The sequence below is a fragment of the Cryptomeria japonica genome, chromosome 4 (assembly GCF_030272615.1).
Source record: "Cryptomeria japonica chromosome 4, Sugi_1.0, whole genome shotgun sequence".
NCBI classification, from domain to species: domain Eukaryota; kingdom Viridiplantae; phylum Streptophyta; class Pinopsida; order Cupressales; family Cupressaceae; genus Cryptomeria; species Cryptomeria japonica.
Genome location: NC_081408.1, coordinates 379259555 through 379283738, shown reverse-complemented (window position 1 = coordinate 379283738; position 24184 = coordinate 379259555). Strand labels below are relative to the sequence as shown.

At 37.1% G+C, this 24184-nt stretch overlaps 1 protein-coding gene across 1 annotated transcript in view; it reads right to left on the bottom strand.

The window, feature by feature from the left end:
* LOC131047594 (ornithine aminotransferase, mitochondrial) overlaps positions 1-24184 on the bottom strand; it is a 79397-nt gene that overhangs the window by 16178 nt on the left and 39035 nt on the right. The window contains exons 2-3 of the mRNA XM_057981400.2: positions 19270-19378; positions 18924-19154 (exon numbers count right to left, since the gene is read on the bottom strand). Coding sequence (XP_057837383.1) covers positions 18924-19154; positions 19270-19378 — 340 coding nt within the window. The remainder of the gene's footprint in view (positions 1-18923; positions 19155-19269; positions 19379-24184) is intronic.

Below are 24184 nucleotides of genomic sequence, written 5' to 3'. Positions count from 1 at the left end.
AAAAGCAAATCAATAGCATTGTAATGTCCCCTTTTGGGAGGACACTAAATCTTGCCCACCATACTTGCAGAATTATTGCAGGTTATGTATTTTCAGTCTGTTGTGGTACTTTGGACAGATTCAATTCGATGTTGTTTCATTCTTTGAAAGCTGAACGCTGCCCTCTTGGATGAGTGCTATTGCTGAATGGTTTGATCTGTATTTGATTGCTGAAGATTATTTGCTTTCTTAGATGAATTGATGTTAACTGTATTGATTTCCTCCATTGATTGGTAAGTCCCCTTCAATACTCAAAATGAATTCTCCTTTATACTTTATTGGTGGAAGTGTCACCACCTTTCTTAGGAATTGAATCACCACTATTCATTGTTGCCCTTGAGAATAGCATATTATTTCCCCAAACGATCTCCCCTTTTTATCTCCTCCTCAAATAAAAACTTCTCCCCTTTATATCCTCCAATGTGAAGAGTCACACCTCTTCACAGTGGTCACAACCTTTCACAATTACCACCCTTTCGAAAAGATCACAGCCCTTCATCATTGCTGCCCCTTTGAAAGAGTCACTTCCTTATCTTACTCCCATTAATGCTTTCCTTAATTCCTTTGCTCCCTTCTTTCTTCTTTCATCCCTTTTCTCCCTGATGTGACCTTTTCACATATCGCCCCATTGCTAACAGGGACCCCCTCTTTTCCTACTTTCTGCGTTGTTAGGTTAGGGTTTTGGCTGCTTAGTGGGCAATTTTGTGTTCCCCGTGCCCGAGTCTCGGAGTTTTGATTGTGCCTAGTGCCATTTAGGGTTTTGAAGTTATCGGATCAAGCACATAAATTGAGATTTTAATGATCCTAGTTTTGTCTAAGTGTAGACCCTTTTGAAGCATTAACGTGTTTTTAAATGTCCTCATCGGTGATTTTAAATGCTAGGGTGTTTTCAGACCTGTTGGAGTTGTTTTATCGCTCCTAGGGAATTATTCAAGTTGATTTTGCACTTTGTTCCGATAGATTTCCTTGTATCACACTCCAATTTCTGATGAGTTTGCCTAAGTCCAGTTGAGTTTTATTAAGTTTTGGAGTTTCTAAGTGATTTTGAGTGGAAAAATCATCATTTTCTGGAGTGAAATCTGTATTCTAAGGGTTAAAAGGTCAAAATTCCATGCTAGAGGTGTTTTTCCCCTCATATTCCTGACTACCCATGGTTTTCCCCTCTCAGAATCCAGACTGGAAATGGATTTCCCCTTAAATCCATACTTGCTCCATTTTTCCACCACTGTTAATCCATATTAGGGTCGTTTTGCCCATGGAAGCATTAAAATTTGACTAAGTGTCAGGATTTATCCTGACTACCCACGTTTTTCCACCAGGGAGGTATGGATAGGTTGCTAATAATGTTTGCATTCATTCCACACCTGGGTCGATTTTCCACCAAGTATTTGTGACAAGTTTTTGAGGATTTTTGTCCGGATTTTCATCCAGACTCATAACAATTTTCCACTGGGAATGCATTTCATAATTTAGAGTCCGGATTTTCATCCAGTCTGAGGTCGTTTTTCCACCAGAGGGGTATTTTTGGGTGATGACTTAATTTTTTAGTGGAATTTTCATTCCACACTCATATCAATTTTCCCCTAGCCCCATTTTGTGCACATTTGATAAGTTTTGAGTCTGGATTTTCATCCAGACTGGGATCGATTTTCCCCAATTGGCCCATTTTGATTTAAATTGAAATATTTTAATAAATGAGCCTCATTTTAATTGTTTTTTATGAAAGACAATGATTATTTAAAAGATGAAAGCAATTAATAAATGATTTGCAATGAAGATTTAATGTTTTCAACCTTCTAGAAGCAAGTTAGTTTCACCCAAGCAAGTATAAGAGCAAGTGTTTTATCCCACATTGCTTGTGTGGTGAAAATTGGTGATGAAAGTAAGTTTAAAGGGAGGAGTCCAGCATTATTTTATTATTAAGTTTGCTAGGTGTCTCCATGCAAAGCCGATTTTCTCTCTTATTGGTGAATTTTGGCGAAATGTTTTGGTGAAGCGATTGGTAGAGGACTCCATTCTTCTCCATTTTGTCCAGCTTAGCAACCTTTTGGTGGCTGCCATTAATGGCTTAGTGCCACGATTTTTCCAAGTTTGGCGCTATTTTTGGTGAATGGTAGCGATTTTGGTATTGGCGAACTTTGGGGATTTTTCCTTGACTCCACCATCATTGCTTCCTATTCTCAGACCTCCATTGTGCAGATTGTGTGCAGATTGAAGTAAATTTTGAAGACATTTTCAGACTTAAGTGTTTGGCGCCATGATTGCAAAAATACGATCTTGATTTGGCAAGAGTTTTGTTCCTTTTTGGGTGGATTACCTCATGTTTGGTGGTCACCATTATTCCCTACTTGCTGATATTGCTTCAGATCTGAGTCTTAACGCCATTATTGCAGTTGGTTCAGCCTCCATTGTTGGCTGGTTATCTATTTTCAGACTTAAACTTTCATTGCCAGCCAGCTCCAGCTTCAACGATTTTCCTTTGGGAGGGTTTTCCAAGTCATTTTCAGTTAATCATTTGACCATTTGAGGGCTGTTACAGGTCTGCAACTTCGCCATGGCTGCTTGTCTTCAGAAAATTTAACGCTTACCAGTCATACCATTATTCCCGGATTTGACTTGATTTCATTGTATAAGTTGATTTTCATCAAATTTATGCACATTTAGATAATTGCAACATGTTTTCAGAAGTTTATTCATATAGTTGCAGGTTGTCTTCAGATTTGTGACCTCCATTGTTGATTGTGGAAGGTGCCTTCAGACATATTTTTTGTGAAAACACAACCTTTCACACCTTTCCCTCGTCACTCTTAATCCGGTATACTCCTTTGCACTATGATTTGCACGAAATTTCTAGGTATAAGGAGGTGTTGATTTCATGAGGGTTTCATACCCTAATCTTGTCACATTTTATGTTTAAATTGTTAAAATCTACCTAGAGTGTGGACTATTTTCCTAACTTCATGCTCTAATTAGCCTAAATCATTAGGAAGTCAGGAATTCTATTAAGAATATTATATTTTTCCTAAGTTCTACCTTCAAGCTTCATACAGGTGCGATGTAGAAGTCCGGATTTAAAGAAAGAAGAGAACAGCAGAAGATATTGGAGACTCTATTCTATCCAGAGTCTAAGATGTCATCCAAATGGAAGGAGATTTTGGATACAAACATGCATTTCCTGAGCCTGAACCTGATGCAACAGCGGATGTTCAAAGTCGGAAATCAGATTCCTTCCCCAGCATATGGAAACATTATGAAGAGTGGTATTTTTCAAGCCGTTGGATTTCCACAATCCATACAATGCAGTGAGCTTATCCTAGAGTGTGCATGATGTTATGATCCTCGCTCGCGAATGATCATGACTCCTAAGGGCATTGCCATTGCCTACCTTGTTAAGGATGCGATTGATGAGGTGTTTGGAATTCCACGCGGAGCAGATATGAAGGATGCAACTAAGGATGAACATGAAGAGCAGTACACGAAGAAGATGGATGCGTGTACGAGTATGATAAACAAAGAGTGGATGATTGAGCCTAGGCTTCATCATTCCAAGGCTCCCAAGACACTCATGTGCACAGACTTCAAAGAGGAATATAGTGACTTAGTATTCCTGCTTAACAGAGTGATGGGGACGTCGAAGGGTGCAATATTCGATGGATAGATGTTCTACTTCATCCAAGATTGTCTTAGAGGGACATTAATAAATTGATCTAGAATCATAAGTGACAATCTGGACTTTCAGCTGAGGAATGTAGAGCGGTCCAAGTCATTCGCCATGACTTCCTACTTGGTATACCTGCTTGCGCAGTTTGTTTCATACAAAGGATTGATATGCAAAGGTGAAGTCGGGAATGGGCAAGGACAATTCAGGAGTCATAAGTGTGTTACCTTGATATTCGTCCTCATAACAAGAGTGAGTTGCCTTGCAAAATTTATAGTTGAGTCCTTTTCTCCCTCTTTTTCCGAAATCTTGTTAAAAGTTCGTTGGTTCAATTCCTAATCCTCCTGTAAATCATTTCTAAACCCTTAGCATTACATTTCAATGGTCGGGTTGAACCTCATGAACCCCTTGAACCATCCTGAAAAGAGTTCATAGTGTCCATTTAGGTACCGCAAGTTCTAAGTTGTGTCTAAGACATTTTCAGGCTAACATTCATATCAAGTGTTTTGCAGCAACTCTATTTCACGGTCGCGGATGGTGTTTTATATACTCTTTCTCCAGACTGTGAACCGTTTGAACCTAGTTCAAACAGTTCAGTGATGTTCAAAATGTTTGATGAAATTCAAAGGATCAGCGGCAATCAACAAAGTTAATCTTTTCCAAAGGAAAATCTCCTTGGCGTAGCATATGTTTTGAACTACCTGAACCCTCATGAAGTCAGTTCAAATGGTTCATGAATGTTCAAATCAGGTGGGTCCCATAGAAAAGACTAAACGACATGATGGTGTATTTATTGCTAAGTGTGATGAAGATCTGGCCATATCTCGGGTGACGTCAATCAGCTGATTTTTGAAGGCAAGTAATCATTTTTGGGAATTGGTGGTTACGCCGACGAGCGCTATCCTGCATTCAATACACACACGTGATGTCAAATCCCAATGCTCGGCTCATTTGAGTTGACGGCCAAAATTAATGCACTAAATGAGCTTTGGCGCTTCATTTGTTATAAGGTATGAAGTGATTTATTTTTGAAACCTGTTCTTCATTGCTGAGGAGTGTCTGGTCGAAGTTTTGTCTGCTGGTAGTCGTTCGATTGGTTTCAACCGTGAAGGTGAATTTTGATTCCTATCTTCTTCAGTGATTTTTAGCTGTTTTTCTCTCTCGTAATAAAATTGCTTGGAGAGAAGGGTTGTTGGTTATAAATTATGAAGTCCACTCTGCATCTTTTCGGAAATATTTTTAGTCTTGCTTGCACAGAACCCATTGTCAGTGACAGACCTGAAAGGGGAGAATTTGGAAGCCTTGAAGGAAAGGACGTTTAAAGGTATTGATGGTTCTTTTGGTCTAGAAATTCTAAGTAATGGCCTGATAGAGGCGGCAGCTTTCCCACCTGCTATCCCTTGCCCAGAATTAGTTAGGGAATGCATTGTGCGATATGACCCTATTTCTGAAACTATCAAGAGGGACAATGGTGAAACCCTCCTCGCGATAAATAGGGAAGTCATTTCTTCTGCTTTCAAATTGTCAGATTACAAGTTCTCAAATTTTTCCCCTGCCCAATCAATCACCGAGTTCAATGCAGACAAGAATGGACACCGGAACAATATAGTGAAGCATTGGTTGATAGTTCCTCAGAAAGGTGGCTCTAGGCTACCTAAACACCCCAACAAAAATCACATGGTTCCCCATATTCATGATGTTATGTTGTTGTTACACCGAGTTAGAGGTTCAGCTGAAGCCTACAGCTTTGATGACTGGATTTATTGTTATGTGCAACTGGTGTTGGAAGGAAAGCAGTTCCTTGACTGGGCAGAGCTTATTGCTGACTCTATGAGAGAACAGCTGAGCATGGCAAAGAAGTTCAAACAAAATTTCTTCATGTCTTCTTATTTGATATATTGTTTGGCATGTACCAAAGAGATAATGGTAATTCCTAGGCAGCCTACTGAAGGGGATGTTTCTGTATATGACTTTTACCCCATGTTGCAAAGAGATAATGCATTACAAGATTTCAAGAGAGTGCATAATGCTTTCCTGGGGGACTTGTGCTACGAATTGAAGAACATGAAATCAAAAAGAATGTTTGAAGACGCCCAGGCCTTGGTGAAAAGATATGGAAGCTTCTTTGTTCAATTTCCTCGTTTCTGTTATATAAGGGTAGGTGGTTTCGAAGAAGAACCTTTCAGACTTCCTCATTTTTGTTCAGATTGCTTTGTCCTTGCTGAGATTTGTAGACAGTTGTCTGCTGTAATTAAGAAAGCTCAACCCAAAGATAAATGGGAAGATCATTTCCCTGTTCAATTAGGCGCTTTATCTTGTAGTTCACTGTCAGATGCGTTGAGTATAGGAGCTGACTTGAATAATTTTAATTTCAAACTGTATCAAGGAAGGAATGGCTTTGATAATAAAGGTTTTTCACAGGGCCTTGGTTTGATGGTGCACCTTTCTATCTCACACTTGGAAGACTTTTGGGAAGATTGTTGTGATGAACTTGAAGTGTTCAGGAGAGAAAATATAAGAATGGTTCTGGGACAGATAGTTTCACTGCAGGTGAAAATTGATATAAGTGGGATCAAAGAAGATAATCTAGAGCTATTTGAACCTGGGTATCTCGATCAAACTGAACCTGAAACATTCTCTATTAATTGGGATGTGGAAGAAGAAGATGATATACAGCTCAGAACAAAAAGAGTCTTGGAGAGAACTGTAGATTGGGTTAATAAGAAAAGAGCAATGAAATCAAGTAGGATCAGTCCTGCAAGAGATAATGTGGTTTCTCTACGTTCTCCAAAAAGCTTTTCTAACCCCACTTCTATGCCTGTTCATGCAGGTAAAAATAAGAAGTCATCTCACACCAAGCACGAGACTAATCCTGCTTTGAATTGTCCTGCTCCTAGATTTACAAGGTCACAGAGTGGTGCACAGAAGAAAATGGACCTAGTCAGAGACACAGAGGTGAAAGACAAGGCCCTCGACCCTCAAATTTTTGAGGTCGAGGACCTTGATAGAGATATTGTAACCACCACAGATTCCCATGCAATCACTGTAGCCATGACACCGCCACCTAAAGTAACTGGAGGAACAGCTAGTTCAAGCACAACTCCCAAATGGTTAACTACTTCAGTAAGTAAGAAACGGAGCTCGATCCCAATGTCTATCCCAATTCAAGACATGGTGGTCAAATACGTGGAAAAAGGTCCTAAACAGAAGAAGTTCAAAACAACCACCAAGTTGGACACTGATGAAAAGACCGGGAGATGGGTTGCTGAAATTGCTTCCTATAAACCCAAGGATGAAAGTAAAAAAATTAATGCAAAAGATTTTGAAGTCACTAAAGTAGATCTAGGAAACATGAGCAGAGACTCTGATAACCACCTTTTCAAGGTGATGGCTAAGAAAATTCTCACCAGGTCAGAGAAAGATGGACAAGAGAAAAAGGAACTGAAACAGCACATCAAGGTTTTAGCCCAATTCATTGATAGCCTAGGCTGTTTTGGAGCACTCCCTATATCACAAGCTTCAGAAAACTTTGATCCCACTTCACCGGAGAACAAGAAACTGATGAATCAAGTTCAGCGAGCCAAGAGCATCGCAGGGGCCGTAGAAAAATGGATTGAAGGGGTGATCAAGGATGGCGAAAAATATATTACAAATTCCAGGAAGCTATGCGATGAAATTCAAAACCTCATTGCGGAGATCCAAAATCAAGTTATGCAATGGGAAAAGGAGGAGCGTAAGTGGGAAAACGTATTACCCATGTTCGCCAAGATAGAAAAATATGGAGCCACTGAGTTTTTAATAGAAAACTCAATAAAATTGGTAACTGATGAGTGCCAGCTCTTTGTGTTGAAGAAAACCATAGCGTGGCGGGTAATTACATTCAAGGCTGTAATCTTTGATGCCAAAGCCTCCATTTACAAGCTCCAGGAACTTCAATATAGCTTGGACAATGATAATAAAGTGGTTAACCCAGATCATGATTGGCAACTAGGCCTTTATGGGCTGAACACACAGGACGCGGTAAAGGCATTTAAATTGCACATGGAGAAAATTAGGGCCAAAGGAAACTTTACTTTTGAAGATATAACACAAATTGCCCGAATTGAATCCATGACGTTCATTGGCAATGATCAGTTACCTAAACATGCCGAGAAAATGGTAAAACACAGGTGGGAAAAGGAAGCTGCAAAGGCGAAAACTAATGCCATGAAGAATCCGAGTCAGTCTATGATTCCGGAGCTTACAACCGCCCATGATGCCTGGAAAAGTGGAAGAGGAGATGACGCTGGAGATGAAGCATAATTTGACGCTTATGCTTTGTTTTTATTTTTAAAAGCTTTTCAAAAACCTTGCAATTACTTTGAGACATTTGTCCCCTAAATACTCTGTTAGTTTTATAACTGTTTCAGAGGAGGTCGGGTTTTCAGGGAGACCTCCTCTGTTCTTCAAAAAGACTACTAAAAGTTAGATGAAAAGGATTTAGAAGGGGTTAGAATAGTAGACTTAGAGATTAGAAATTTTGTTTGTCTGAAGGAAGTGATCAGTTTTCCCAGAATCTGAAATTGGAAGGAACTTATGTGTGTATCTTTATGTCTTTGTTGCATAGAATATACATATAAAGATCATATGCAATTTGAGGTTTTAAATCTTCGAGTTTGAATCCATGGAGTAATGTTTCTTTGCAAATATTAATCCAGTCAAATTGTTTGTGATTATCTTTCTGATCGCGAATGCTATTATTAATCTGGAGCTTCTTTCTATGTTGTTTAGAAAGATATTTGGTTGAAAAGAGACTTTGTTTCTCTTGTTCATTTTTATGAAGTGCTGAAATCAGTGTTATTGAACTTTGCTTTGATTACTTCTGATTTTCGTGGTGAAGCATCTTGAAGAAAGTTTTTTCTAAAATATTTGCATATTACCGGTCTCTCATCTAAGAATGAAGTAGGCAGCCTTACGTGCTTTCAGACTAAAAGCATATCAATTTTATTTAGTTAGATTATTCCCTGAATAACTAATGGAGGGAGCTGTACCTATCTAAAATTCAGAGGGAAGTGATGTATGCCACACTTACCCAGCTGTCTAGTTGAACTTTTGTCCTTCAAAGAGGGTAACGAAGCTTTGAATTAATTCAATTAAAAGAAAGACAAAATCTATTCACTAACAGAGTGCTATCCCCAACTAAACATGTATAGAATTGAAGACTATAAGAGGGTGAACGATGTATTCACCATGTACATCACACAGATGCTACAAGGCGGAATCCTTAGAAGATTGTCCAAGGAGGCAACAGAACTAATAGAGAAATGTGGATCGTGGTATATTCAGTTTCCCACTTTCACATATCTTACGATTCATGGGTTTCAATTCGAACCCTACACGCTTCCTAGGTATCCGTCCGACAAAATGATCTTGTTGGAAGTGGTGAGACAACTTCTAGAGTTTGATTCCATTCAGAGAGGGAAGCATAGGACAGGCATGACATTCCCTATTTCAGTTGGGAAGACGTTGGAGGTTTGCCAGTCTGCCTTAGCCGCTAGCACTGCGAGTGAAGAGCTTGCATTCTATCAATTTGCAACCTTCAAAAAAAGAGAAAGATTTGATCCAGATAAGAAAGTTGGAAGGATCAGGGGAGAGATTTTCATCCACAAGGTAGACATAGGAGATTATTGGGCCAACCCGATGGACAAGCAAGCAGTGAAAAGACGAATGTGGTCCACAAAGTCAGTGGATTTCATGAGGAAGTGTGGACTTTTCCTCATTCTTGATCAAGTGTTAGATGGCAGGGATCATACGCATCCATAGTATGAAAATGAAATGAAGAAGGCAATCTTATTGCCTAATTGGTCAAAATAAGAAGAGATTGATCTGAATGTATTGATGAGAGAGGTCTTGAGTTTCTCCTACACATGGGTGGATATTCAAATGAATAAGTTAGTTGATATGGGTGTTTCCTTTACTTATGAAAAGATGAAGCCGGAAGAATCTACTTCTGAAGATGATCAGAGGACTGTCAGTGATGTCAGGATTCATGCAGATGAAGAGAGTCAAGCTCCCAAGAGAAGGAAAAACATGCCAAGAGGAGTCAAGGCCAAAGGGAAGAAGATTGAGGAGATGAAGAAGAAGAAACAAAAGACTATCATTCCTCCACATATCATTCCTTCGCCACCTCTCAATGTCTCATCAATTAAGGTAATTGAAATAAGAGAGTAGAATAAGGAAACCCAGCAATGTTCCAACACAGTGATACTACCAGAGAATATTCAGGAGTTACATGCCACCGCAACATCTGCTCCACCAAATGAGAATGATGATTAGTCAGGATCCCCTACTGTCCTTTTGGAGGTTAGTTTGGGAAATGATTACAACCTATTGATAACATTGATGATTACCTAGCTAGGAGCAATAAGGAGAAAGAACTCAAGAGAGCTGAGATTTTGTCGCACATAGCTAGAGATGAGACAGGAATGCGGATTGCGCGGGTTGTTGTTCCTATTGGAGGTGTGACAGCGGACATTGCTACTCCTATGGATTTTCAAATTACTTTGGTTGCCCTTGGTCGTACATTGAGAGAGCAAGAGTTTCAAGAGGTTGGTGATAACCTTAAGGCGACCAACGCCAAGTTAGATAGAGAAATTGAAGAGAAGGAAAAGTACAGAGAAAAGAATATCAGACTTAGAGAGTATATTGCAGGGATAAGGCGTGAGAATCCCACCCTTATTTACCCTATTGCAGTTGATCATGGACTACGTTCACACTATGAGGCAGCAAGAGATACACTCTCGGAGGTGGAAAAGTGGATTGAGAGTGCAAGAAAACAGGCAGATGATTTCCTTACTCAGTTTGTCCAGGCATATGATAGGACAACAGGGCTCGTATTTAGAATCCAGTATTTGGAGGGAGTTTGGAAAGAATTCTGACCTATTCAGGAGAAGACTATTCTACGCCTTAAGGCTTTAAAGAAGATTCATAATTCCACTTTGGTCAGCGAGAACATTGTGCACAGTGGAGACAGATACGATTTCCATGGCTGGTATTGTTCATTGGCTGTGAAGAGATCAACTTATGAGAATGCCCAGTTGAGTTGTATGGAGATGGAGCGATTGATTCAGGACATTCAAATGAAGATCCTTGCCTCAATTGAGGAGTTATTAGGTGTTGATGCCAGTGATGCTAGTGGTTTACACTTAGCCGAATTAAGAGACAAGATGAAACTTATGTATTTTTGTCCGTTGGACTCTTTGAAGAAGAGTCAGATGGATGACTTGGTCTCTTTGTTGATTCATGTTCATAGTTCGCAGAAGCTCATGCCAAATTGGGAGAACACTTTGGACGCTTGCTCAGATTCACTGGACGTGATTGATTTGCAGCAGGATACCTTGCCTAGCATTTCCATAGAGGAGTTAGATTTTGTATTGGCTAGATTCTTGGAGTATGCTAGGAGAGAGAGATGCAAGGAGGAATCTTTTGGAAGATTCCATATTTGATGACTAGGTATCTTTTTATTGGACCATATGTTGGTGGCACCATTTTTTATGTAAACCCTAATTAGGGCAATTCTAGGGTTTTGTTGGCATGATCTTGGTCGTTGATCTTGTATCAATCTTGGCCATCCATTTTTGTAAGAGACGCTATATATACCTCCTTGTCTCTCATTTGTAAGAGAGTTTTTGTAGAATTGTTGGTATATGCTGCAGCTATTTGAATCTAAATCATTGTTCAATTGTTGGTGATTTTGCTCTTCAAATGTTGTCTTTGCATTCATGGTTCTCAATTCCTCCAAGTTAGATTAGAATTTTAGATTAGAATTTATTTTCATGTTTGTTAGATTGAGTGAAAGATTTGTTGAATATATTTGTGTGGAATCCTTAATCCATACCACTAGCCTCTTGCCGTTGGTAAGTACGCCTTTTGTGGTCAACTGAAAATTTGAGTAAGCTTAACTTCAATTATTACGAGTCCCTTGGCAAGCATCAACTTGGATGGTGTCAACGTTTGATGGTGATAGGCTGAAAATCCTTGAGTATACCTTAGACGATTGCACTAAGCTTGTGTCAATACCTATTTGTGAGACCTTGCCTAGTTTGATTCCACTAGAGTTGTTCATGATTTCCTACATTCTTAGGCCTACAATAGATTCCCTGAACCCTATTCCTTTTGCCCATTTTTTAGTAAGAATTAAATCCACAGCTACATTGTTAAATCCTAAGTTGTCAGCACATCTATTCCACATATTTCATGATCGAAGAAGATAATCCTAACATTTGCATAAGTCCCCAAGTGAACACGGCAATTCACATCGACCATTGAGTTACCCACTCGTCAAGACCTGACATGTAAAAACCTTGGAATCATTTTAGTTGATCTTATCCTTAGCATCTGAGGTGATTTTGTTCAAGAGAGGGTAAATTACCTTGGTATTTTATTCTGAAATGTTATGTGCATAAAACACACATCAACACTCCCCAAATGAAGTTCTCTTCTCTCCCTTTTATATCTCGAGTTTGAGGGAGTCACAACTTTTCATTTCATGCCTTTTGACTATCCATTAAACTTAAATAAATTTTAATTATATTAAGTTTTATTTTTATTCTTTTATATGTCAATTTATTATTATTATTTATTAATAAATCCTATTTCAACAAGGAGACATTACAAGCATGCAAGGCCATTTAGTACCATTTGTAAAAGATGGCACATGTGGAGATATGTTCTCTCTAAGTGTTGCTAAAAGTTGGCAAACTTTAAGTATAACCTCCACACCAGCACAATGAAATGATGACAAGTTAACCTTTGTGCATTCTTAGCCCTTTGAACCTGCTGCCAAGTGCTTAAGTAGATAAAATTTCCACCAAAAATGCAAGGAAAGGAGGGAAACTAAAACCAGGCACACTTTTATGTTGGCAAAGGCATCTGGTTTCTCCACCTACATCAGCAGAAGTGGCAACAATGATCAAATTCTCAAAATTGTTTGCATCTTGGGTGTACATCATGTGACTTTTGAGACTATGATTAGGAAAGGTTCATGATCTTTGTCATTGTATGCCTATTATTGAAAAAGGATATCCATAGTTGTCATAAGATGTCTCTTGTCCATCAACATCATATCGCATGCATCACCCCCATTCCATTACCAAGGCAAGTTATTAATAGCCCTGCCAAAGTGTCATTCTTGTTGTACCCATATGAAATTTATTGTATAGTTTTTTTATGTCAGAACACTATTCATTTCTCATCCAATTAGTCATAATGGAATGCTTGTCTCCCATGTTCATAATCCTGTATTTTTTAGCTCCAATTAATGTCATTGTATAGCCAATGATGGGCACTTTCCAACACATTAGACAAGACAAAGAACAAAACTCGGATGCAAGAGGAAAGCCAAAATTATCGAAGTCATGAGAGGTTTGCATTCAAATGTATTGGACTGCCAAAAAATGTGTTTTGGGTAAAAAGTGGTACTTAGCGGTGAGGTATCCACCAGTACTCTAAACTGCCAAAAAATGCTTTGAAGGGAAAAGGTGACACTCCGATGGTTAGAACTGTGCCAATACATCAGAATGCCAAAAATGTGTTTAAAGTGAAAAAGTGGTGCTCCACTGTATTGGAGCATGCCAATACAGTAGACCACTAAAAAATGTGTTTTATGTGACAAAGCAACACTCTAGTGGTGAGGAACATGCCAATACACTTGATGGACAAAACATATGTTCTAAACAAAAAAAAAGAGGCAAGAGAGTCCAAAAGGTGCAATCTATACCAGAGGGGTGCCCAAAAGTGAAAAAAGCATAAGTGAAAAGTGGAAAATTGCAGAATAGGTCAAAAAGCATGTGTGTGATCTAGAAAATTGGAAAGTAACATATGACCCCAAAGTTCTGATTTTGGTTTGAAACTAAATTAAAAAAAAAAAAAATGTGGAAAAGTGCCATAAAAGTAGGGGCACCATTGTTGCTGGTAGAAAAGATGGTTTATTCTTAACAATAAAAACAATGATCTGGGTTCTGATACAAAAACAAATTTTTAAAAAATAGTGAAGAGCGTGCCTGCAATCTTTTAGCCCAAGCCAGTTCATAGATTCTCTAAAATGGTGAAACAACAAAATTCAAGCTTTATAAGTATGGTGTCTAAGCATACAGCATTTATACACTTAACCAAAATGTTGAAAGAGTCATAGTAAGTCGAAAAGTGCAATTTATGGTAACAAGAGTGACAAAGGAGGTCAACAAGTGTTCGCTTGGTCTAAAAAGTGTGTAAGTGTAAAGTGAAAAAATGGCTAAATGAGTCAAAGACTCAAAAGAATTTTAAGCACAAAAGTGGCATAGGCAACTTAACCAAGTGTAAAATTTCCCAAAAAGTGACAAAGAGGACTCAAATAAGTTGGTGTACAATTTGCACAAATCTTTAATAAAAGTGGCGAAAGTGAACGAAGCACATGCGTTTGGCCAAATTGCTCATGACAAAAGTAGCAAAGGAGGTTAAACAGTGAAATTTTAATCTACGAAGTTGGAAAGTGACATATTACCCCCAAAGTTCAATTATGGTCTAAAAATGGAAAAAAAAAAGGTGAAAAATGGCATAAAAGTAAGTATGTCACTGTTGCAAGTAGAAAAAATTGTTTCTTCACAAAATAAAAACAATGATCTAGGTTCCTGAGATAGGAAACAAACATTTTAGACAAGTTGTGCAAAAAATCCCTACAAATTGTTAGCCCAACCCAGTCTGTATTTTCTAAAAAATGGTAAAATGACAAATGTCAAGTTTTTAAAATGAAGTACCCAAGTACCAAAAAAAATTTGCAAAGCCAAAATTATCACAGTAGATTGATGCTTGATCCTAGCTATTTTTAAGCCACTGTTTTTATTTGGCACTACTATTTTTGGAGAATGGCTATTGAAAACTTCATATTTAAAGTAGAAATCTATTCATAGATTTCATTAATTCAGATACCTATTTCAAATAAGTTATTTTGTGTGCACGCATTCTATTTTCAATATAGAACTTCATAAGTTTATAACTTTATTCTGTACTTATCTTGAATAAATTAAATTGCATGAAAAAATAAAACTTTAAAAGCACTTATATATCAGGCACTTTGATTAAGAGTTAATAATTTTACATCAAATTGCGGATGAAGTTGTTGTTCAAGTTCATTTGTGTTATCTTGTGTGTGTTAAATTGGTAAATTGAATATCTTCTAGTGAATTTGCACACAGTTTTCATTTAAGTGGTTATAACTTATTGGAGCCTTATATGCAACTTCCTTCATTCCATTTGTTGAATCTTGTCTTTGTTTATCATTTCAGTTCTTGTGCATGCACCCTTTCTAGTGTCTACTTCTAGCTGAAAAGTGATTGTGTATTTAGCTACCATAGATCAGGTCATTCATTTCAAGTCGAAAGATCAAAAATATCTCATCTTGTGTAGAAGTGTTAGAAAATAAAGAGTTAGGAATCTGCAGAAAATAAAGAGACACTGGCCCAGCACGTAACAATCTGAGGATTATTACTGCAGAGAACAGACCAATTAGAAGAGGACATTCAGCAAACAATATATCATTTACCCAATCTGCCATTATTACATATGCTCAGTTATTTGGAATAAATGTCTACTGAGCAGTATGTTGGTATTTTACTGTGTATATCTGAATGAAGTCATAATTATTTATATGTAGATTTTACTGAGTAGTAGCTCTATTAATCTACTGAAATATGAATTAGCCTAAAAGAATAAGCCTGTAATATAAAGCATATCAGACTGTAACTGTTGGTAATATAGTAATTGGTTTATTAATGTACTATTATTCCATATGTATTGAATAAGTTTTGTTGGTGCCTCTTGTGAGGGATGGATAGAGGTGTAATCCAGTGGCAACGAGGGGTTCCCAAGCGGGTCATAAGAACCCTTGGAGTCAAGGAGCCAGATTGCACCCTCCATGCCAAACCCACAATGTAGGTCTTGTGTGGGTAATGGACTTGAGGGGCAAGCTGCATGGGCTGCCAAGTCTAGCAAGGAGGTTAGAAGCAACCATTCATTGGGCTTGGTAGACAACGGACCCGCGCAAACCCTCTCATGTTCCAACTTTCCAACTCTAACTATTTGAATAGATTAGATCTAATTATAATACTAATGGAATATATATGTAGGTGTTTGCTTCTTTGGGTGCAAGTTGTTCTCCCAAGGCTACATTCTTTCAATACAGGGTAAGTCACATTCTTTACTTTTAATTTATACTCTGTCGATAGCATTCAGAAAGAACAATTATAATTTGTATGATAGAGTTAAGATCATAAGGTGTTTCATAAATTCGTTTAAAAGAACTTTAATTAAAGATGTTAGATAGTAATTGTCTCCCCATTAATCAGTTTGATTCAAAATTATAAATGTATTAAAATGAGAAAATCATTGCTAACAAGCCTATAACAAGTAGGGGAAAAATATCTCATATTTTATATATTTAATGTCACATTTATGGATGAAATGTTTGGTTAAAAGATTGTGACAAAGTTGTTCGTAGCTCAAAAGCTGCTAATCTCTGTTATTCTGTTGCAAAGTCGTTGTTGACACCGTTTAGGAAGTTACAAAAGCGATGCAGAAATGATTGACTTTTTAACGATCTTTTGCAATTTCTGTACAAGTAATTTATATGTTTTAGTATAAACTTGAGACTATGACGTTTTTTTCTGTGTTGTTGGTAAATGGTCTTTTGTTTATGATTTTGAGATTTTCGACTATGACACATTGATCTTTGATTTAACTACAAAGGGGTTGAACAGTTGACCCTAGTTGTATGGCGATTACGTAGTTTGTCACGCAGGATGGCAGGATTATGCTCTGATACCAATTGTAATGTCCCCTACTTGTTATAGGCCTGTTAGCAATGATTTTTCTATTTTAATACATTTATAACTTGAATTAAAATAATTAACGAGGAGACAAATACTATATAATGTCTTTAATTAAAGTTTTTTTTTAAAGAATATATAAAACAACTTATGTTCTTTAACTCAATCATATAAATTAATACTGTTGTTTCTGAATACTAACAACAGTGTATAAATTAAAAGTAAAGATTGCGACTTACTTTGTATTGGGAGCATGTTGCCTTGGAAGAACAACCTGCACCCAAGAAAGCAAACACCTACATACATATTCATTTATTATAATTAGATCTAATCCATTCAAACAGTTAGAGTTGGGTAGTCGGAACATGAGAGGGGTTGCACAGGTCTATTGTCTACCAAGCCCAAGGAATGGTTACTTCTAACCTCCTTGCTAGACTTGACAGCCCATGTGGATTGCCCTTCAAGTCCATTACCCATACACGTCTTACCTTGTGGGTTTGGCATAGAGGGTGCAATCTAGCTCCTTAACTCCAAGGGTCCTTATGACAGCTTGTGAGCCCCTTGTTGCAATTGGATACACCCCTATCCATCCCTCACAAGATGCATAACAAACTTATTCCATACATATGAAGTGAAAGTGCATTAATAAACCAGTCGCTATATTATCAACAGTTACAGTCTGATATGATTCATATTACAGACTTGTTTTCTTATAGCTAATGCATATTCCAGTGGATTAACAGAGATACCATTCAATAGAATCTACATATAGATTATTATGTCTTCACTCAGATATGCATAGTAAAGTAACAGCATATTACTCAGTAAATATCTATTCATACCTTAGTTTTATGCAATAATGGCAGAGTGGTTAGATGTCATACTTTTACTGAATATCACCTTCCAATGGGATCTTTTCTGCAGTAGTAATCTTTCCTCCTCAGATTGTTACGTTCTGATGTGCCCATGTTTCTTCTAATTACCACAGTTTTCTTCTTTTAGTTATTCACTTGCTGTTCTTTTTGTCCTCTTCCTTACTTAACACGTCTATCTTCTTCTGGAAATCTGATATGATATCAACATATCTTTTCCTCACCTCTGCCTCTTAATCCCCCATATGCAGATCTGAGTTCCTTTTCTACCTATCCTCTCCTTGGCAATAAATACCCATCCATATTAAATATCTTGGTTATTGAATAGTTGCATGCCTTTCTTGGGAATGGACACGTCATTATCCTTTCTTAATCGCACTTATTCGCTATTTAAAGACATTGGTTAATTACACAAATTGTGCCTAAATTCTTAATCGCTGTCTTGCATTACTGATCATAGTCGCTGCATTACTTTATTCACTTGTAATTTAATTACTTGACCTTTCCTTGGGCGATAGGGATAGCCATTTCCTTCTTATATTGCTATCTAATCACTGCATATATTGTTTATATGTTCTAATCTGTGACTTTATTGACTATTCTCATAGACACGTTTCTGTTCATTCCTTTTAAATTGCTAATCATACCTTGGTTATTCTTATTGCCAAGTATTAATAATCTATGCCTTTTAGTAATTATTAGATTACTGCTTTATCACTCTTACGTAGGATTAGTCTGTCTTTTAGTGGGGGCTCTAGCAAGGAGGTGGGCCCCATAAATAATGTATTTGTAATTTTCATAAGGCACAAAGTGGGGTGCTAAGAATGAGGGATCGGTGCTCATAAAACAAACTCAAACAAATATATTTTATTTATATTTTAAACATGAATATGGGGTGGCAATTTCATCGAGGGCTGCTCTTGTTCATTGCTGACTGTAGATTAATTGTGTTCCTTGGGCTGCTCTTAATACTGCCATATGATTTATATATTGTTCTCATTATCACAGTTACTCATTTTGGATGGCTGCACCTCTAACACACTTTTAAATAAATCAATTCACGGTTCAACACTCTTGACATAACTTGTTTTGATCTAGTGAAATGGTGGGGACATGACACCTGCCCATACTTGAGAACTGAAAAAAAAGGTATTTTCTTCAGTTTGTTTGCATTGCTTGAAAACCCCAAAATTATTATCTTGTACATGTTCTAAGAAACTGAAGTTCATCTTCATAAGTTCTTGGGTTTAGTTTAGCTTTTAGTCACAAGGAGCTTCCCCTTCTAATTTGATGAAAGGTTTATCCTTGCAAGCTGTTCCATCTCCATTGTCCTAATGGGACAATATAAAACCCTACATAAAAGTCATGTAAGTCAATAATGATTGATCTATCTTAATATTTATTCATCATTTCAAATATTGATGTCATATTTTTTCTACTTCAGTACAATGAAAAACAGGCACTTCATACAAGCAGCAACAAAACATTTGATAAACTTCCATCTAATATATTTACCTCATTTTTTGGAATGCCTTTCTTCTCATAACCCCATTTCCTTGCCAGTTTTAGAGCTGTTTCAACACCCTCAGCTCCAGTATTCATCGGAAGCACCATGTCATAGCCAAACAAGTTCGTAAGATACTTTGCAAAGACAGGAAATTTGTCATTGTAGAAAGCTCTAGAGCTGAGAGTCATCTGCTGCGCTTGTTCAACTAATGCATCCAAAATCTTTTGATGGCGATGTCCCTACAAAATAACATTTGGCATTTATCATTCTGTAATTGAAAAAAGGATTGGAGGAAGAGCAAACATGGACATTCCTTCATCCATATTTCTGTAATAAAATGATGCAATATCTTACTTGATTAACCGCCGAGTAAGCTGAAAGGAAATCCAAATACTTGCGACCCTCAGGATCCCATACATGTACATCCTTTGCCTTGGAAAAAACCACAGGAATTGGATGATAACTGCATAAACACTACCTTTAATAAGTTGAAAACAAGATTCCAATTAAAGTGCAACTACACAAAACAATCATCATTTTGTTTCGTGAAACATTAACTCTGAAATGTATTAAAAATCGATAAACACAACAAAAATTTCATTGTTCCCACTTCGGGATGCCAGTCCTATTTAGAATAGATAAAAAGATTCCACTTCAAGAACAAAACATACTTTTTAACATCATTATTAAAAACTCCTTAACAATTTACAGTAAACTATATCACGTCAAAATATTACCATTTACATTTCCCCTTCACCTTTCATGTATTAAACTAAAAAATTTTAGTTATATAAAAATAGACTTTTGTGCAACAAAAATTGGGCAGATCAAAGTAACCCCCCAAAATAGACAAAGCGACAAACGCAAGCGCAGCTAAAGACCAAGCTACCACTGTGACCAAAGAACAGACCATGCTGCAGTACACATGAACCCATAAACAAACTATTTACAGTTTAAGCTTTCATATTAGTCATCCATTCCTCGACTTTCAAAATCAATCAGTGCTTGGCCTTGCTGCTTAAGAGAAACTGATTTCAATTTCCTTTGATGCTGATTTCAATCTTATAATTACTAATACCCCAATTTTAAGCAATACAGCATGTATAATTTTGAAGACAATGCAAGGTGATTTTGCACTGAAATTTATATATATGGAATCGTCTAGTTTTGCTAAGTCATGGTATATTTGCCTGGGTGGAATTATTCCTGGAAAAAATTGATGTATTAATTTAAATATTATTTATAAAGTTCTGAGCTTGATGTACACATTATAATCAATTAATACAAGTAATCATGGAAAAATCAAGGAAACCCAAAGGCCCAAGTGTGAGTTCAACAGAACCATTACATACTTGAATATATGTAATGGTCATAACAGTAATGACTTGGCTCATATTATAAATTGTTTGGTAGTCGTGGGTTGATTCATAGTTGTGAGCTAGTTGATAGCTTAGAGTAACCAACAATTTCAAAATCAATGAGATGGACAATTTAAACGTAGTGCATCAAGTTCCTAAACGCAACATAGTTTGTTATTTAATGCAATGAACTTTTTCATTATAAATACTCATATTTTGTTAAATGATGTATTTCTGTAATTGACACTGTAGTGGTGTTCGGTATATCATTAATATGGGTAAGTGAATTGTGTAAGAAAATACTATAAGGTTAATTGAGTCTAGTCAATGTTGTTTTAAAGGTAACCTGTCTGCAAAGCTCTGATTTTTGTTATAGATAACTAATTACCCCTCTCTATGTAATCAATTTATTTTCATATCAATAATTATGAACAATATTTTCACATTATTTGGAGAAGTATTTCCTCCATTGTTTTCCTGGATTTACAGATGAAATCAATCTTTTTGGGAGTCCATGTGCCTCCGTCGTTTCCCTCTTTTCATTTTTGTGAGTTGTGTATCTTGCACTTAACTATAAACAATACCAAAACTATATTCTAATCTAAAAGGCATAAAAAGAGTCTTGTATTGGAGGCTAACTTTCTGCAAAATTATCAGATTGATATGCTTATTTTTTGCATTGTGAAGTAGAATTAGAGCCAATACATACAAGCATAAATTTGTCAATTTTTTTATTTTTGTAGAGGCAGATCTAGCAGCCACAAATCATTTTGGAGCTGTCTAGAATATCATAAATTTCTAGTACCCTCAATTCAGTGAGCAATAACTTTCACCTTAGGCATCTAATTGAGGTGTTGGTTTTTGGATTGGAAACTAAAATTAATAAGCTTTCAAATTAATGTAGACTCATGGTCTTTTAACAAATAGTTGAAGAGAAATAAACTTGAAGTTTAATGTTATATTTAAGATCAAAACCCTAGACTAGGAACAAATATTGAAGAGGAGTGTTGGTGTAAATAAATATTCATTATGGATATTATTACACTTTACTTAACTTAGGATAATGCATCTCTTCGTAGTTTGGATTTGAGACACTTAGGGAAGTGTGCACATAGGGATAGAGCTTGTAGGAGAAATTCCACCTTTTGTGGTCTTATTTTGTTGTTACACTCCACATTCGGTGGGTCATCCACCTCTTGTGGAATATTATATTATTTCTCCTACCTACCCCTAGTATTTCTTACCTACTCTTGTTTCTCATTGAGCCACATGTCATGATTGTGTGCTCATACATCCATACGGCCTTTCCTATATAGGAAGGCCTATATTCATTGTATTGGTGAATCCAATTGATCATTTTCATATTGATGAGAATACAGTTTGTTCTTGTCATTCTTTTGTCTCTATTTTTAATACTTTTCATTGTGCCCTTGATCTTGGCAAAATCTCACATGGTATCAGAGCCATTGGGGCTTCATTGATTGGTTTTTGGAGACATCGTGGAAGGCTTCTATTTTCGGATCTAAGGGACTGCATTTTTTGTAGGTATCTTAGAGTGTTTTCGACCTCACCATTGCATCCGAGAGGCCGTTTCCATAAAAATCGAGTATGAATTCGACCTATTTTGGCGAAAATCGATTTTTGGGTGTGGAGGAAATTTTCTACCCAATTCGGACGGTACGGTACGGAATTTTCGGTTTTTTTTTCAAAAAAGAAAAAAAAAAATTTGAAAATTATTTTTGGGATCCGTACCTTCTACCCAGTTAGCAGCGCATAGTCAGCGCCCAGTCAGCATTTTCTTTGGAATTTTTAGACCCCTCTCCATTGAGTAGTTTGGATTTTTGGGTCAACTGTGGAGGCCCATAACTAGCTCAATTTTGCTCCTTTTTGGGTGCAATTTTTTTTATTTGGGCTAATTTTTTGTGCTCTTCACAGTAGTGTGGTTATTTTCTGGTTTTGGTGCACAGGGTTTTCGGAATTTTCAGATTCTCTTAGCTGTACCTGTCCAATCCTCAATTTTGCAACTTCAAAGGCCTAGTTTGAGCTCATACGACCTCCTTTTCAGGTGCCGTTTTTTTTTAAAGTGCATGTTTTTTCATCTACTTTCATAATCTATGATCAGATTTCAGAGATTTTAAGTAGAAATTGTACTTTCAGATATTGGTCTTATTTGGCCTATTTGGTACTTGTAAATTGCTTGGATCTTAGTTTAGATCTCTTGCATTATTAGTTTGAGTCTTTTTTGGCCTTATTGAGGCAGTTGTAAAATTGAAATCAGAAGTCCACTTTGCCATTTTTTGCAAGTGGCCCATTGTACATGCACTAAGTATAAAGTGTCAAATCATCACTTTTGGGGGGTTCTTTGATTGAGTGAATTTGGGGGGGTGTCTTGTGTGATTGTGCCTCTCTTTCCTTGTGCTCTTTCATTTTTGTTGCAATGAGTCCTCATAAATTTCCACCTTTAACTCCACATAATTATGCATCATGGAAAATTAAAGTATGGAGCAAATTAATGGAAAAAGGTCTCACGCATTACATAGATGGAACAATAGCAGCACCACCTGATCTTAAGGCTGATCCTAATGCTCAATTAGAATGGCTCACTAAGAATTGCATGGCTCTTGGAACTTTGCGCAAGTATGTATCAAATGACCTCATCTTTCATATTGAAAAGTGTACTACAATCAAAGATGCTTGGGATATGTTTCAGAAATTGTATGGTCAAGTTGATGAAATCAGAGGTTATAAGATTGACAATGAGCTCACCAAGTTGGATCCCAAGAGTTTTGATACAATCCAAGATTATGTCACCAAAGCAAATGAGCTAAGAGCAAAGCTTAAGGATTGTGGAATTGACAAAAAGGATGCTCAGTTGATATTCAACTTGTTGGACAAGCTTGCACCGGAATATGCAGCATTTGTGTCTAGCTTCCAAACTCATCGTTTGACAGTAGGGAGTTCCTATGTTATGCCTTCATTTGATGCTTTCACAGATATGTTGATATTGGAACAATCTAAGTTGTTGAACATGGGGCTTCTCAAGTCTTCAAAGTCTAAGGCTTTGGTGGCTAATCAAGGGAATCAAGGAAGTCAAGGCAAAGATTCCAACAAGAAGAAGAAGCATTCTAAGTCACAGCCACAACAGGAAAAAGGACAATCATCCTCTCCATCACAAGGCGATTTTTCATCCTCTTCCAAGAAGGGGACACCACCTAAGAAGGATAAGCCAACTTGTGCATATTGCAAGAAGTATGGTCGTTATGAGCATCGATGCCACACAAAGCAAGTTGATGAGTTAACTAATCTTCTTAAGAAAAACAACATCAACTTGCCATCCGCCTACACAAAGAAGGATTCATCTCCTTCCTCTTCCTCACAGTCTAAGGGAAAAGGGCAAGCATTTGTGGCTACAACAAGTTCTTCACAGCAGTGGATACTTGACTCAGGTGCCTCATATCACATGGGTTCTACAAAGGAGCAGTTTTGTTCATTGGAGCCATCTAAGGTACCTCACATTTACATAGGTGATGATACACAAGTAGAGGTTGAAGGGAAAGGTTCAATTGACATGGATGATGGAACATTTGAGAATGTTCTCTATGTTCCTAACTTGTCTACCAACCTTCTCTCTATCTACCAAATCACTCACTATGGGAATGGGAAAAAGGTTGAGTTTACACCAGATTCAGTTGTGGTAAAGGAACTTGATGATGATGCCTTGGTAGCAGTGGGACAAGTCAATGACAACTCAAGGCTTTATTCATTCTCCCACTTTGTGCCAAGTTCACCTTCTAGGGCCTTGCTTACTCATTCAAATTTAGAAAGTAAGCTATGGCATGAGCGGTTTGGTCACCTCAACTACCGCTATCTTCAGCAGCTCAGCACTAAAGACATGGTCACAAGTCTACCTC